At 46.9% G+C, this 14,098-nt stretch overlaps 1 protein-coding gene across 2 annotated transcripts; it reads left to right on the top strand.

Annotated features, from left to right (window-relative positions):
* Nucleotides 1-5,461: 5,461 nt before the first annotated feature.
* On the top strand, nucleotides 5,462-8,825 carry LOC109767226 (uncharacterized oxidoreductase At1g06690, chloroplastic). Of its 2 annotated transcripts, XM_073508501.1 has the most exons (11): nucleotides 5,462-5,662; nucleotides 5,922-6,090; nucleotides 6,616-6,707; nucleotides 7,091-7,128; nucleotides 7,261-7,422; nucleotides 7,521-7,543; nucleotides 7,628-7,699; nucleotides 7,818-7,985; nucleotides 8,107-8,189; nucleotides 8,314-8,376; nucleotides 8,512-8,825. In XM_073508501.1, exons 1-11 carry the CDS (start codon nucleotides 5,462-5,464, stop codon nucleotides 8,692-8,694), a joined length of 1,254 nt encoding a protein of 417 aa, XP_073364602.1. In that variant the 3' UTR covers nucleotides 8,695-8,825. The 2 variants fall into 2 exon arrangements, with proteins under 2 accessions (XP_073364602.1, XP_020181576.1); XM_020325987.4 differs by having other exon boundaries at nucleotides 5,558-6,090.
* The last annotated feature ends 5,273 nt before the right edge of the window (nucleotides 8,826-14,098 follow it).

Here is a 14,098-nt window from a genome sequence, read left to right as displayed (position 1 = left end):
GAGCAAGGGGTGGCGTCCAAGGAGGTGGGAGGACGTCCCAAGGCAGCCTAAAACTAACCCTAGGTCGTACAAGGCTCATGGGCCCAAGTGGAGGTGATGCAACACCTTTGGACTTGTTGTTTGACTCGGATTCTGCTGCAGCGTCAGATTGTTTCGTCGATATCTCAACGCTCCGGACGAATTTGAAGGTGAATCCAATTGGGTTGGAAAGAGCATGAAATCTACTTTCCAACAAAAAAGGAAATCACCCAATTCGGAGTATGTATGAAAAAGTTCTTGGCGTTTTGAGTCAGGTATGTCTGCGCAGTCCGAATCTGAATCCATAACATGAGAGACTTGGACTCTATCTTCTCTTGGCCCAAAGTGACGTGAGAGGACTTTTTGAAAAGAAGCTAAACTTCTGCTTTTCCCTTATCTTCATATGTCGATTGTACAAATGTCCCATACACCTGCAATTAGACAAAACACAAAAGTGTATGAAGTATTTTTGTTCTGGATAACATAAATAAATTATTGAATAGTTTGCACTAGAAATCACGTGACAAATATGCATATATGCAATATTTTTGGTCGTATCCAAGGTATTCATGTCCTCATCATCCTCCCCATCTTGAAAACAAAGCCGTCCTCGGTGTTGCTTAATCTGAAATGTGGCTAACAAAAGAGAAAGGCGTAGATGTTGTATATGTATATGTCATTCATTTTTACTTTCCTTGGTTTTTGCAGATATGACACATGTATACATGAGTAACTTTTAGAGATCATAAAATATAAAGTCAAAATATTATCATAAGTAGAAGGCATGAAAATATTGTAACTCAGTTTGCACATATAAGTGAAGCTCTTATTCATATCAAAAGATTGACAATATTCATCATTAAACCATCCCAACATTGGTGAATAAACCTTACGTGCATCAAATTTACATGCTACAACATGCTTAAATAAGAAAACATGCAATAAGTTATTTGACACAGAATGATCACCAAGATTAGAGGTCATATCAAAATGATTAAACATTGGCACAATTATTTTAAAATGTATTTGATCCAAATCTGATTTATTTCCAGATTCACATGGTTCTTTGACATCAACAGTTAATTCAATGGGTGCACTCAAAATTGTTGGTATTTCAGTTTTTTGATCACATGATGCATTCATGACAGTAACATGATTCTCTAAAATAGGTGGCGTGCTCAAATCAACAGGTAACTCAACACATGATGTATTTAAGTTAATTAGGCATGCATCATTCTCATGTGAAGTTATATCATCAATACCTTTACTGTTACCTTGTCGCAAAGACGTAGCTGATGTAGGTATGGACAATGACAATGTACCATACACTTGAGATGATGTCGCACTCACAATCTGAGGTGTGGCTGCTCTAGTAGGTGCAACGGTGGAGGAATCAACCGATGGTAGTGAGCATAAATTGGAATAGTTGTTGTTGTAGTCACCCAATGCATCCTACTGTAACTGTCTCTCAAAGGTACAACGGCGGCGACGTGACTAATGTGAACAGAACTTGAAACTCTAAACGAACTAGACACTAAGACCAGCAACTAGACACGACGATGCAACCAATAATTTAATAATGCAAACAATGAAAAGAAAATTGCAAAGGCTCAGACTGGCTAGGACAAACGATGAATAGATCTAACTTTTTTGTGCCTTTTTCTTGGACAAGAGGTAAGAAAATAAATCTAATCTAGGGATAACTGGAAATTCTCACCGAGCAACCTGAAAACTGATACCACTTGATAGAGGCGAGGGTGTCCCGATCTTTCGATCAGATGATAACTATCGATTTGGTGGAGTCGACTTTGACGATCCGACTACAAACGTGCACGACATTGCGCCTTAGCAATCGCTAAACCAACTCCGATAGGTTATTGACCACGCCGGATCATGATCAACCTGACCACGAAGGTCTATTCCTGCAAGCAATCGAAGAACAAGCAAGAATATGATAATGCAATCCGAATATTGCGAATATAGATGGAGTATTGATCAAGGTGGGGATCCGGAAGCGGTCTTGGTCTGCTCGTTGGACACAAACCAAGTACACGAAGTTGCAATGGCTAACTTTTAACTAAAAAAATCCCAAGCAAAAAGCTACTAGATGGATCTACTTATATAGGAGCAAGGGGTGTCGGCCAAGGAGGTGGGAGGACGTCCCAAGGCAGCCTCAAACTAACCCTAGGTCATACAAGGCTCATGGGCCCAAGTGGAGGTGATGCAACACCTTTGGACTTGTTGTTTGACTCGGATTCTGCTGCAGCGTCAGATTGTTTCGTCGATATCTCAACGCTCTGGACGAATTTGAAGGTGAATCCAATTCGGTTGGAAAGAGCACGAAATCTACTTTCCAACAAAAAAAGAATCAACCAATTTGCAGTCCGTATGAAAAAGTTGTTGGTGTTTTGAGTCAGGTATGTCTGTGTGCAGTCCGAATCTGAATCCAGAACATGAGAGACTTGGACTCTATCTTCTCTTGGCACAAAGTGACGTGAGAGGACTTCTTGAACAGAAGCTAAACTTCTCATTTTCCCTTATCTTCATATGTGGATTGTACAAATGTCCCATACACCTGCAATTAGACAAAACACAAAAGTGTGTGAAGTATTTTTGTTCTGGATAACATAAATAAATTATTGAATAGTTTGCACTAGAAATCACCTGACAAATATGCATGTATGCAATATTTTTGGTCGTATCAAAGGTATTCATGTCCTCATCACACGGAGTGACAAATCCTAATCTCGATCTATGCCAACTCAACAAACACCATTGGAGACACCTGTAGAGTATCTTTATAATCACCCAGTTATGTTTTAACGTTTGATAGCACAAAAAGTGTTCCTCCGGTATTCGGGAGTTGCATAATCTCATAGTCAGAGGAATATGTATAAGTCATGAAGAAAGCAATAGCAATAAAACTAAACGATCATTATGCTAAGCTAACAGATGGGTCTTGTCCATCACATCATTCTCTAATGATGTGATCCCGTTGATCAAATGACAACACATGTCTATGGTCAGGAACTTAACCATCTTTGATTAACAAGCTAGTCTAGTAGAGGCACACTAGGGACATTCTGTTTGTTTATGTATTCACACATGTACTAAGTTTCCGGTTAATACAATTCTAGCATGAATAATAAACATTTATCATGATATAAGGAAATATAAATAACAACTTTATTATTGCCTCTAGGGCATATTTCCTTCAGGAGCTTCATCTATCGAGGCGCAAATGGGTGGCACAGGGATTTTTACAAGTTCAGGCCCCTCGAGGTGGAGGTAATGACCCTACGTCTTGTGCTCCGGGGAGGCTTCTTTTATCTGCGTATCAATATAGGATCACAAGGTGTGAATTTGAGAGAGAGAGAGAGAGAGAGAGCGAGAGAAGGATGGAGAGAGAACGAGCACCCTTGTCACGATAGAGGAGGACGACTTTTATAGAGTGTGATGTGTCCTTTCACCTCTTTCACCTCTTAATACAAGTAACGTATGCATCAATAACAACTATGACGCCTCAGCAACTTTCCTTGCATGTTTTACTCCACACATCCGAGTGGCAATTCGTCCAAGTCTCTGGGAGTTCTTCGTCCGAGCGTAGTGATACCATGTCTTCGTCCGAGTGAAGCAACATACTTGTCCTCGTTCGAGTGGATTTATGCAATGATGTTGTCCGACTAATCAGGACCTGTTGATGTATTGCTATTTTTGAGCGGTGGACTCGGGCCCCTTGGGCCTTCACCAGTTTTACATCATTGTGGGCCTACCCAAGGTAGGAATCCCCGACAGAGGGTATCTCCCACCCGGTAGACCCATAATGACATAAAGCCTAGCCAAGAGCCCAAGCCCATTGATTCTAAGGCCCCGATAACAACAATAACAAGGATTGAAGGCCTAGTGAGGGAAGTATCTTCAGTTGGTATATTCGCTAGTCGGGTCTATCCGCGAGCATTAAAGGAGGCCTTACACATCCACCTCCACTACGCATTAAGAGTGGGCATTACCAGGTGTTTCAACTAATGATTAATTACGACAGTTATCATTTTGTAATGGCGGGAAACAACTGGCAATTAATATGCAATTATGCGTAGCAATTAGGCTTGTCGTAATGAGAGTGTTATAGCTAGTATCATGCATGCGAACTAGACAATTTTAATGAGGTGGCATAGAATTAAATAAAGAAAGAGATGGTTAAGTATCATAAAAATTGTTATGCTACTATGTGCCATGCATGGCATTAAACAAATTCATTTATGACACTAATATATAATACTATGCATTAGGTAGATAGTATCAGACTATCAGACTACCCACAGTGGGAGTAACATAGGTAGTAACATCATACATATCTAGATAAAATAGATGATGTGACAAGCAATAAATGAAGAAAGAGAGGCATGTGGTAACATAGCTAATTACTAGTAGTATGAGTAACATCACACATATCAAGGCAAGATGAGTCTATAGCCTAATAAATGAAGTGTTGCATGTTACCACACATATGTTACTCTCCACTATAGAGGTAGTAACATATAGTAGTAACATGGACATATTACTACTCTATGTTACTACCCATTGTGGCTAGTCTCATACTCCCTCCTTCCGGTGAAAATATACATCTAGCTTCAAAATTTGTCCAAAAAAGAGTGTACTTCTATCTTCCCAATGTACTTTAAAGTAGAAAAAATACTCCTCTCATCACACGGTAATCAAGACCAATAGCAATCTACACATGGTCTTCTTAATTTCTACATGCACTTATTAGCTCATTGAGGGTTAGGTAATTAAAGAGGAGAGAGATAATGGCTTGCACCTTTCCAATGCATTTTTTACTTAACTTCATAATTTGTCCTAAAATTTTCAGATGTACACTCTTCAACGGACGGAGGGAGTAGACTAGTATCATATGCATGATACTATCCATTACAAGCAACCTTAGGTTGAGCCTTAGACCAGCCGTTGTGACCCTCGTACATAGTGCACTCTATATAAACTACTCCCTCCATTCCTAAATATAGGTCTTTGTAGAGATTTTAACAAATGACTACATATGAAGCAAAATGAGTGAATTTACATTTTAAAATATGTCTATATACATCCGTATGTGGTAGTCCATTTAAAATCTTTAAAAAAAACTTATATTTAGGAACGGAGAAAATATAGCAGATGGAGTTGGAACATATGTGATCATTCTATAAAGGAGAGAACAAAACATCAATAGGAAGTAGGATATTACCTTCATTGTTGAAGGCCAGAACATGTATACATCCTTGTGCGTACACCCTCTGCATCTCCGTAGCCTGTACGCCTCTATGTTCATGCCCCTATACTCATTGTCCGGATTTTACCCATGGAAGTTAGCGTAGAAGATTCCTGCTCCTTTTAGTCATGAAACTTACCATGTCCGTGGAAATGCTGACCGTCTATTTCTTCTCCCATGTGGCAACGAAAAGGTGGGGTCCACCAGACCGCCCACGTGCGTCACGTCGCGGCTCCGAAACATAGCTGCCCTAGCGCCTACAACACTAGAATTGGCAGACAGCTCCGGGCGAGGCCGATGCAGCCACGCACGCACAAAGTATCTGAGCTAGCCGCCAATTGTCTCCGGATAGCTGCCAAGGCGCCAACCAAGCCGCAGGTCCTCTCCCTGTTCCTCCTCGTCCCCTCTCCTCCTGGCCAGACAAACTAGTTAAGCCCCAGAGCAACGGCCGATCGAGCTGAGAGCTCTTTAAGAGATCGAGTGGTGGCTGGTGCCTCAGCGGCCGAGCAAGCGAGCGAGCGAGCAAAGTACAGTACTAGCTGGTGGAGCTTGCAACTAGCTAGGAATGGCTTCGCTGCAGGTCGGCGCCGGCCGCGGCGTGGGTTGCTGCTTCGGCCCGCTGGACGGCCGGCGGCAGGAGAGGAGAGCGACGGCGGCGCTGCGACCGCCGAGGGCGGGTGCGGGGGCGAAGGTGGCGGAGGAGGACAAGGTGAGGCTGGGCGAGTCCAGCGTGGCGGTGAGCAAGCTCGGCATCGGCGCGTGGTCGTGGGGCGACACCACCTACTGGAACGACTCCGAGTGGGACGGTGAGACACTCGTTTCGTCACATGTTCTTTTTGTTAAGACGTCGCGTACGTGTTAATCTCGATCCATAGGTTCGTTTTTTGCCTCGAACATCACGCCCTCGTCGAGACGACGCACGACGAAATTGGACTTGAACTGCTTAAACTTTGCGGCTAAACTTGCACTAGGTCCGTCGATGTACACGTGGGCGTGGTGCTGCGTCATGTGTGTGTGGTACTACCTACATCTACAATTGTACATGCCTGGTCTACGTTGTTTACAGGGTCAGTCAGAAAGTGTGACTACCAAATTAACACTCTGAAACGCTGGTCATGCTTCCCATGAAGCATCATACAGTATGATCCAGATTATTTGCCTGCAGGAAAGAAGAACCGAAAACATATTACTTCCTTCGATCCATATTACTTGTCGCAGCTTTAGTGCAACTTTAAATTAATATGAATCAAAGGAAGTAGGGCTTTTTTTCCCGCGAAAAAAGAAAGTACTTGGGGCTTTTCATCCTCAAAAAAGGTTAATTTGGCATGCAGACAGGAGACTGAAGGAGGCTAAAGCAGCATTCGACGCCAGCATCGACAACGGAATGACTTTCTTTGACACCGCCGAAGTATACGGCACAGCGGTAAGAGCAAATCTCTCGGTTTTTTCTTTTTTTGTGGCTAAAAATCTCACGGATTGATTCCCTAATCATCCGAGTCTCAAATTGCATTTTGGCTCCTGTGCTCAGATGAGCCCGCGAGTGAACAGTAAGTTCGCCAAAAATAGCAACTTTTTAAAGACAATTGAATTTTTTGTGAAAAGATGCTTGAGTTCTTGAGGTCCGTGCCAAAAAATCAGCGCATTTCAACATCTGATGAGCTCTCAGGACAAAAGGCAAATTCGATATTCGATAATTTTAAAAGATGAGTTCACAGGGTGTAGATGAGTTCAGGAGCCTAATGGGATATTCGATAATTTTGTAGTTATTTAATACAGTAAGTCTTATGTCTTGTGTCCCTCATGCAGCTCATGGGAGCAGTGAATTCAGAAAGCCTACTGGGAGAGTACGTAAACCATCCCATGCATCAGTTGTCCATAATGAGTATTTACCATCAGAGATTCAACAAATTTGTCCATAAATGTAATTATATCGATGACTAGTGATTGACGATGCGTGTTATGCATGTTGATGACAGTTTCATCAGGGAGAGGCAGCAGAAGGGGGCGGTGGAGGTGACCGTGGCCACCAAGTTTGCGGCGCTGCCCTGGAGGTTCGGACGTGGCAGCGTCCTCTCGGCGCTCAAGAAGTCGCTGGAGCGCCTGGGCCTCCCCTCCGTCGAGCTCTACCAGCTCCACTGGTCCGCCAATCCTTAACTTGTCTGAATCTCTGCCTAGTTCTGAATTACTGTATTCTTCAGACTTTTGCTGACGGACAAACACTTGTTATCTTTTTCAGGCCAGGGCTATGGGGAAACGAAGGTATCCAATCCAATTATTCATATTGATTCAAGGTGCATGAACAGACTTGATATTCTTGCTTGCATGGTTAACTATTTCATTCAGGGTACCTTGATGGCCTGGCGGACGCGTACGAGCAAGGTCTCGTCAAGGCCGTCGGAGTCTCCAACTACAATGGTACTAACATCTTAAGTTCTTAACTGGCCGTGGAGTAGAAATGCCTTATTCATCAGAAGATAACAGTTGAGAGATTACCCACTGGATGTATGTAACGTATGGTGTGATTTGACATCAGAGAAACGCCTCCGGGACGCACACGCGCGGCTCAAGAAGAGGGGCGTCCCGCTGGCCGTGAACCAGGTGAACTACAGCCTCATCTACAGGACGCCCGAGGAGAACGGCGTCAAGGCTGCCTGCGACGAGCTCGGCGTCACGCTCATCGCCTATTCCCCCATCGCCCAAGGTTTCCTTCCTTTTCTCCCTCCCTCCCTCCCTCCCTGCTCAACTTCTCCATTATTGATTCATGAATCATCTTTGTTTTACTATTTATTAATCATCTTTTCCCCATTATTTTTTGGATTCAGGTGTTCTGTCAGGGAAATACACTCCGGAGAATCCACCCACGGGTCCTCGGGGGAATACCTACACTCCCGAGTTCCTCGCCAAGGTGATACCATTTCTGAAACCCTTGCACAATGCTTGGATCTTCATGTCCCCTTGACAAGAAAAACTCCGCTGCAACTGCATCTCTGCTCACTGAAGATGTTTGTTTTTTAATGTCATGCACGCAGCTCCAACCGCTGATGAACAGGATCAAAGAGATTGGAGTAAGCTATGGCAAGAAACCAACTCAGGTGCTTCAGACTTCATTAATCAACTCATCGTGTTTCCCTCTCTCCTCTCAAAAACAAGTATCGATCCTGAAAGAAATTGTATATATAGACTATAAAATCTGTGCAGGAGAGTTTAATGGATTGTGGCGGTTTCAGGTGTCTCTCAACTGGCTGACCTGCCAGGGCAACGTGGTGCCCATCCCGGGGGCCAAGAACGCCGGGCAGGCAATGGAGTTCGCCGGTGCACTCGGGTGGAGCCTCACCGCCGACGAGGTCGAGGAGCTGCGGACCCTCGCGCGCGAGATCAAGGGAATCAAGATGCCCATCGAGGAGTCATGATGCGTTGGATTAGATGACATCACTTCTACTCTTGTACCTGGTGGTGTACGTCCACATGAGCCATCGCGACCCCATGTAGTACAACAAGTAGATGTAGAAATAAATAAGAGCAACTTCAACCGGGCGACCTATTTTCTTCGCCGGCGTCCGTTTAGATCGGCGCGGACACAAAAGTCGGCTAAACGCGTCTACCCAAACGGACACGTGTCCGCTTGGCGTCCGCCTGCCGACCCATTCCCAGCCCATTTTTTAGTCGGCTTAACGTCGGCGCGGACACGAGATGGACGTGCGCGCGCCTTCTCCTCCTCCCGGGCCCGCTGGTCGGTGGCAGCCTCCACCATTTCCCTCCATCCCACCTACCAAAAAAACCCTCCCGCCCGCGCGCGCTCCCGCCCCACCCCTCGCCATGGACGAAGACGTACTCAACCTCGACGCCGCCGTCGGCCTCGCCTCCCTCGCCTAGCCCGACATGACGACCGCCCCCTCCGGCAAAGGCAAGCCTCGCGTTCCCCGCAAGACCGCCGCCGCGCCCAAGCCGAAGAAGGCGTTGACGCCCGAACAGCGGGCAAGGGAGTCGGCCAAGAGGAAGGGCCGGAGGCACGCCGCGGACGCGAGGGATGAAGCCATCGCGGTGGCCGCCGTCGCCGCCGCCGCGCAGCAGGAGGTCTCCAACGCCCGCGTCACGGTGGCAACGAGGGTGGCGCTCTATATGCTAGGGTTAAACCCTAGCCAGCACGGCCTCGTCAATGCCGCCATGGCCGCGGCCAGCACCGGCTCATCCGCGTTCCCTCGGATGGTGTTGCCCGACTCGCCCCGCGCGTCGGCTTGCACCCCGATGCCCGGCTTCCACGTCTACCCGCAGGCCTCCCGCCTCTTCTGGGAGTGCTCGCCCGAGGTGAGCGTGGTGGCGCCTTCCAGGCCGGCGCCCGCGCCCATCGACCTCAGCGTCACACCGGTGGCCGGTAGCTCGTCATCCGGAGGCGCGAGGAAACGCGCGCGGCAGATGCCGACCGACGTGATGTCGGGCGCACGCAACCTGTTCGACGGAATGCCGGCCGCCGGCGACGAGGACTACATGCAGAACCTGATCTTCGAGGGTGGTGCGCCGGCCGCTGGCTACGATCTCGACAAGACACAAAAGCCAGGACGGCTGAGGGGCATTCACGCCGGCCGCTGGCTACGATCCCGATCAGGCGGCCTTCATGCGTGATCAGGCCGGCATGGACCTGGACGGTTTCCCACTTGACCACGATTTTTCGGAGGACTATGGGCAAGAGGTAGAGGATGAGTGCGACATCGAAGGGGAGCCTTTGTTCGAGGACGAGCTCGCCAACCAAGACGTCGGGCCGAAGCCGAAACGCAAGAGCAAGCGGACCAAGGCATACACGGCAGTCGAGGACAAGCTTCTTTGCGAGTGTTGAGAGACATTGGGCAAGACCCCAAGACGGGCGCCGAACAAAAGCATTCAACTTTTTGGATTCATGTCGATTGTGAGTTTCATGAGCGCAAGAAGTTTCCGCCTTACCAAATAGTGAGCACGCGCGGGTGGGTGTCCATTTCGAAGCGATGGAGGGTGATCCAACAAGAGTGCAACAAGTTCTGTGCCACCTTGAGAGCGTCAAGGCCCGCCCGTGAGCGGCATCGGCATGCAAGACATGGTATGCTAGCAAGCCGCCCTCTTTTGTGCCTTCAAGTTTATGCTTGCGTGTTCATTTGCATACCATTTGCCAATATGCTTGCATGAAATACATTTGTAGGCATTTCAAGCTTTGGAGGCATTCAAGGTCCAACACAATGGCAAGTGCTTCAACCTCTCCCATTGCTTTAGGGTCATTAAAGACGAGGAAGTTCAAGGCGCAATATGCCGCCCTCAAGTCGCGTGGGGGGAAGCAAGCCGTGGAGGAGGTTGGGGACGGCGAGAAGGCACGACCGCGGGGGAAGACCAACTCCAAGAAGGAGGACAAGAGGGATGCGGCATCGAACGCCTTGATCGCAAGCGTGGAGGGCATGATGAATAAGAAGGACTCAAGGGAGGAGGAGCGCTGGCGTTACAAAGAAGAGCAAATGAACGCCTTCATGGAGATTCAAAGAAGGAGGCTTGAGATGACGCAGAGAAGCAAGCCAAGATGCTTGAGATAGAGGCGAGGAAGCAAGCCAATATGCTAGAGATCGAGGCCACCAACGCCAAGACCAAGGCGAAAGAAGTGGCTCTCGCGAGCATGATGACCGGGGTGGAGATCATGAAGGTGGATCTCAACACCATGTCACCAAGGAAGAGGTCGTGGTTTGAGAAGATGCAGGCCGACATGCTCAAGTTCAACGACGAGTGATCTCGTGGCGGCGAGCGCCATCCTTTTTTTGTATGCCGGCAGGTGTGCTGGCATGACCACGGGGCCGTGATGGCGTGGTCGAACTCAAGTCCAACCCCTTTTTGTGTGCTGGCATGTGTGCCGGCCGCTGGCGAGTGTGCCAACATGAACTGCGTGGTGACATTTTTTGAAGCCAGCATTGTATGTCGGCGCTAGCAAGGTGCCGCATGAGACATGGCCGCTGGCATGATCTATGGCCGCTGGCCCTTTTTAAAAATTGAGTGCGGACATGAAATGGGTCGGCGCGTTGGGCACACTGCCGACCCAAATCTAAAACAGGGCGGACGCCGGGCGGGAGGCCGGCCCAAACGGACAAAATGCGGACAAATGCGCCGCCCATTTGGGTCGGCCCGTTGGAGTTGCTCTAAAGGACGTGAATACAGCACTGAGAGCATCTCCAACCGGACCCTCATATCTACCTCAAACGACCACACTGCCAGGGCTGTCCAAACGAAAAACCGCACCCAACCGCGCCGTTTAAAAGCGACTCAAACATTTAGACAGACCAGCAGTCCATACTTGGTCCATATTTAAGCCGGATATGAAGAGGCTTGGACGCGCCCGGACACCGCCACTACATGGGACCGGCCTGCCATGGCCCACACTGCCCCCACTATCACCACGAAAACCCCACACTTGTATTTCCTTAAACAACAACAGTGATCAACAAAGTGTTGGCAAATCTTTAAAAAAGCCACACGCTCGAACGAATCCTCACTAGTACGCATCGGTGCTATACAAACGGTTTTTAACCCCTTTCCGCGACGGCATTTGGAACCGTCGCCTAGTGAGTGACGGCGATAGGGGGTCCTTCCCACACGACCCAGAAACCGTCGGGAATATGCCCTCCTGGCACACATGCTCGGCAAAATGAGGTCGTGTGCGACCGGCGAGCGCTCAAATACGAAAATACGTACAGTAGAGCTAAAAAATACAATTATACATGCGAAATTGTTTCCGGTCGCAAGTACATCCCACACAATCAGTCCCCGCTAAACATTTCCGTTCGTATGTACATCCCATATAGTCGCTCCAAGGAAAACGTTTCCGTTCACAGGTACATCACACACTAATTTCCCCGTTAAATCATTTGTGATAGCGTTGCCATTGCACACGATATTAACAATTTTATCGTTTGCGTTATTGAATGCATAACACACGGTGCGTAGAAGAAACTGTGTGTCAAAGTGTTGTCCATCATACACAGTTTTTATGTGGTAAACGTTTGCGAAGGGTGGCCTAACACAAACAGTTTTCAAGATAAGGTCGTGTGTGATTGTTCATTGATCCAACATGGTTTATTCATAAAAACTATGTGCGTTGACTGAGGTCATCGCCCATGTTATTTTCAGAATTACCGTTTGCAATAGCAAAACCCAATTAGCAGGCTAATTGCCCTATTATTAATAATCCATTTATTAATCTAATTGACATTCATATTAAGCACATAATATATTTCATTTCCATATTAAAGAAGCAGGATTTCATAATTGAAATACATCAGAGTACAACATGATATAGCTTCAGCACTCAGCTACCCCATTACACAACTGCACCAGCACCAAGTTTCACATGCAACATGTAGAACCTTTCGAAATTAGCATCATATATGGTATATAGACAGGTGCATCTCATCTGGAAAACTGCTGAAGCGGAAGGCGAATATTGAGACTTCATTCATGTTGAAGGTCTTTGCAACTTTAGGCCAGTGCCTCTGGATGATTGACCGTCCATCCTTCGTCCTCTTCAGGAACACTTCAATATTGAACCGTGGGTGTTGTATGAAAACCTTCCTCGCCTCCTGACCATAGAGGTGGTTTGTGAAGGAAATATGCCCTAGAGGCAATAATAAGGTTATTATTTATTTCCTTATATCATGATAAATGTTTATTATTCATGCTAGAATTGTATTAACCGAAAACATAATACTTGTGTGAATACATAGACAAACAGAGTGTCACTAGTATGCCTCTACTTGACTAGCTCGTTGATCAAAGATGGTTATGTTTCCTAGCCATAGACATGAGTGTCATTTGATTAACGGGATCACATCATTAGGAGAATGATGTGATTGACTTGACCCATTCCGTTAGCTTAGCACTTGATCGTTTAGTATTCTGCTATTGCTTTCTTCATGACTTATACATGTTCCTATGACTGTGAGATTATGCAACTCCCGTTTATCGGAGGAACACTTTGTGTGCTACCAAACGTCACAACGTAACTGGGTGATTATAAAGGTGCTCTATAGGTGTCTCCAAAGGTACTTGTTGGTTTGGCGTATTTCGAGATTAGGATTTGTCACTCTGATTGTCAGAGAGGTATCTCTGGGCCCTCTCGGTAATGCACATCACTATAAGCCTTGCAAGCAATGTGACTAATGAGTTAGTTGCGGGATGATGTATTACGGAACGAGTAAAGAGACTTGCCGGTAACGAGATTGAACTAGGTATTGAGATACCGACGATCAAATCTCGGGCAAGTAACATACCGATGACAAAGGGAACAACGTATGTTGTTATGCGGTTTGACCGATAAAGATCTTCGTAGAATATGTAGGAGCCAATATGAGCATCCAGGTTCCGCTATTGGTTATTGACCACAGACGTGTCTCGGTCATGTCTACATAGTTCTCGAACCCGTAGGGTCCGCATGCTTAAAGTTAGATGATGATCGGTATTATGAGTTTTGTGTTTTGATGTACCGAAGGTAGTTCGGAGTCCTGGATATGATCACGGGCATGACGAGGAGTCTCGAAATGGTTGAGACATAAAGATTGATATATTGGAAGCCTATATTTGGATGTCGGAAGTGTTCCGGGTGAAATCGGGATTTTACCGGAGTACCCGGGGTTACCGGAACCCCCCCCCCCCCGGGAAAGTAATGGGCCTATTGGGACTTAGTGGAGAAGAGGAGGGGCGGCTAGGGCTGGCCGCGTGCCCCTCCCCCTCTAGTCCGAATTGGACAAGGAGGGGGGGCCCTTTCCTTCCCCCTCTCTCCTTCCCTTCCTTTCCCCCTCCTACTCCAACTAGGAA

This window comes from Aegilops tauschii, chromosome 2, assembly GCF_002575655.3.
Source record: "Aegilops tauschii subsp. strangulata cultivar AL8/78 chromosome 2, Aet v6.0, whole genome shotgun sequence".
Taxonomy (NCBI): Eukaryota; Viridiplantae; Streptophyta; class Magnoliopsida; order Poales; family Poaceae; genus Aegilops; species Aegilops tauschii.
Note: the sequence above shows the minus strand (reverse complement) of the source record. Positions and strands in the feature narration are given on the sequence as shown.

Excerpts from the sequence above, each read along its gene's own strand:
- LOC109767226 (XM_073508501.1), top strand. The coding sequence starts at position 5,462 with ATGTGGCAACGAAAAGGTGGGGTCCACCAGACCGCCCACGTGCGTCAC. Across the intron at positions 7,544-7,627 it reads AGGGCTATGGGGAAACGAAG|GGTACCTTGATGGCCTGGCG; the intron begins GTATCCAATCCA and ends TATTTCATTCAG. Across the intron at positions 7,986-8,106 it reads CTATTCCCCCATCGCCCAAG|GTGTTCTGTCAGGGAAATAC; the intron begins GTTTCCTTCCTT and ends TTTTGGATTCAG.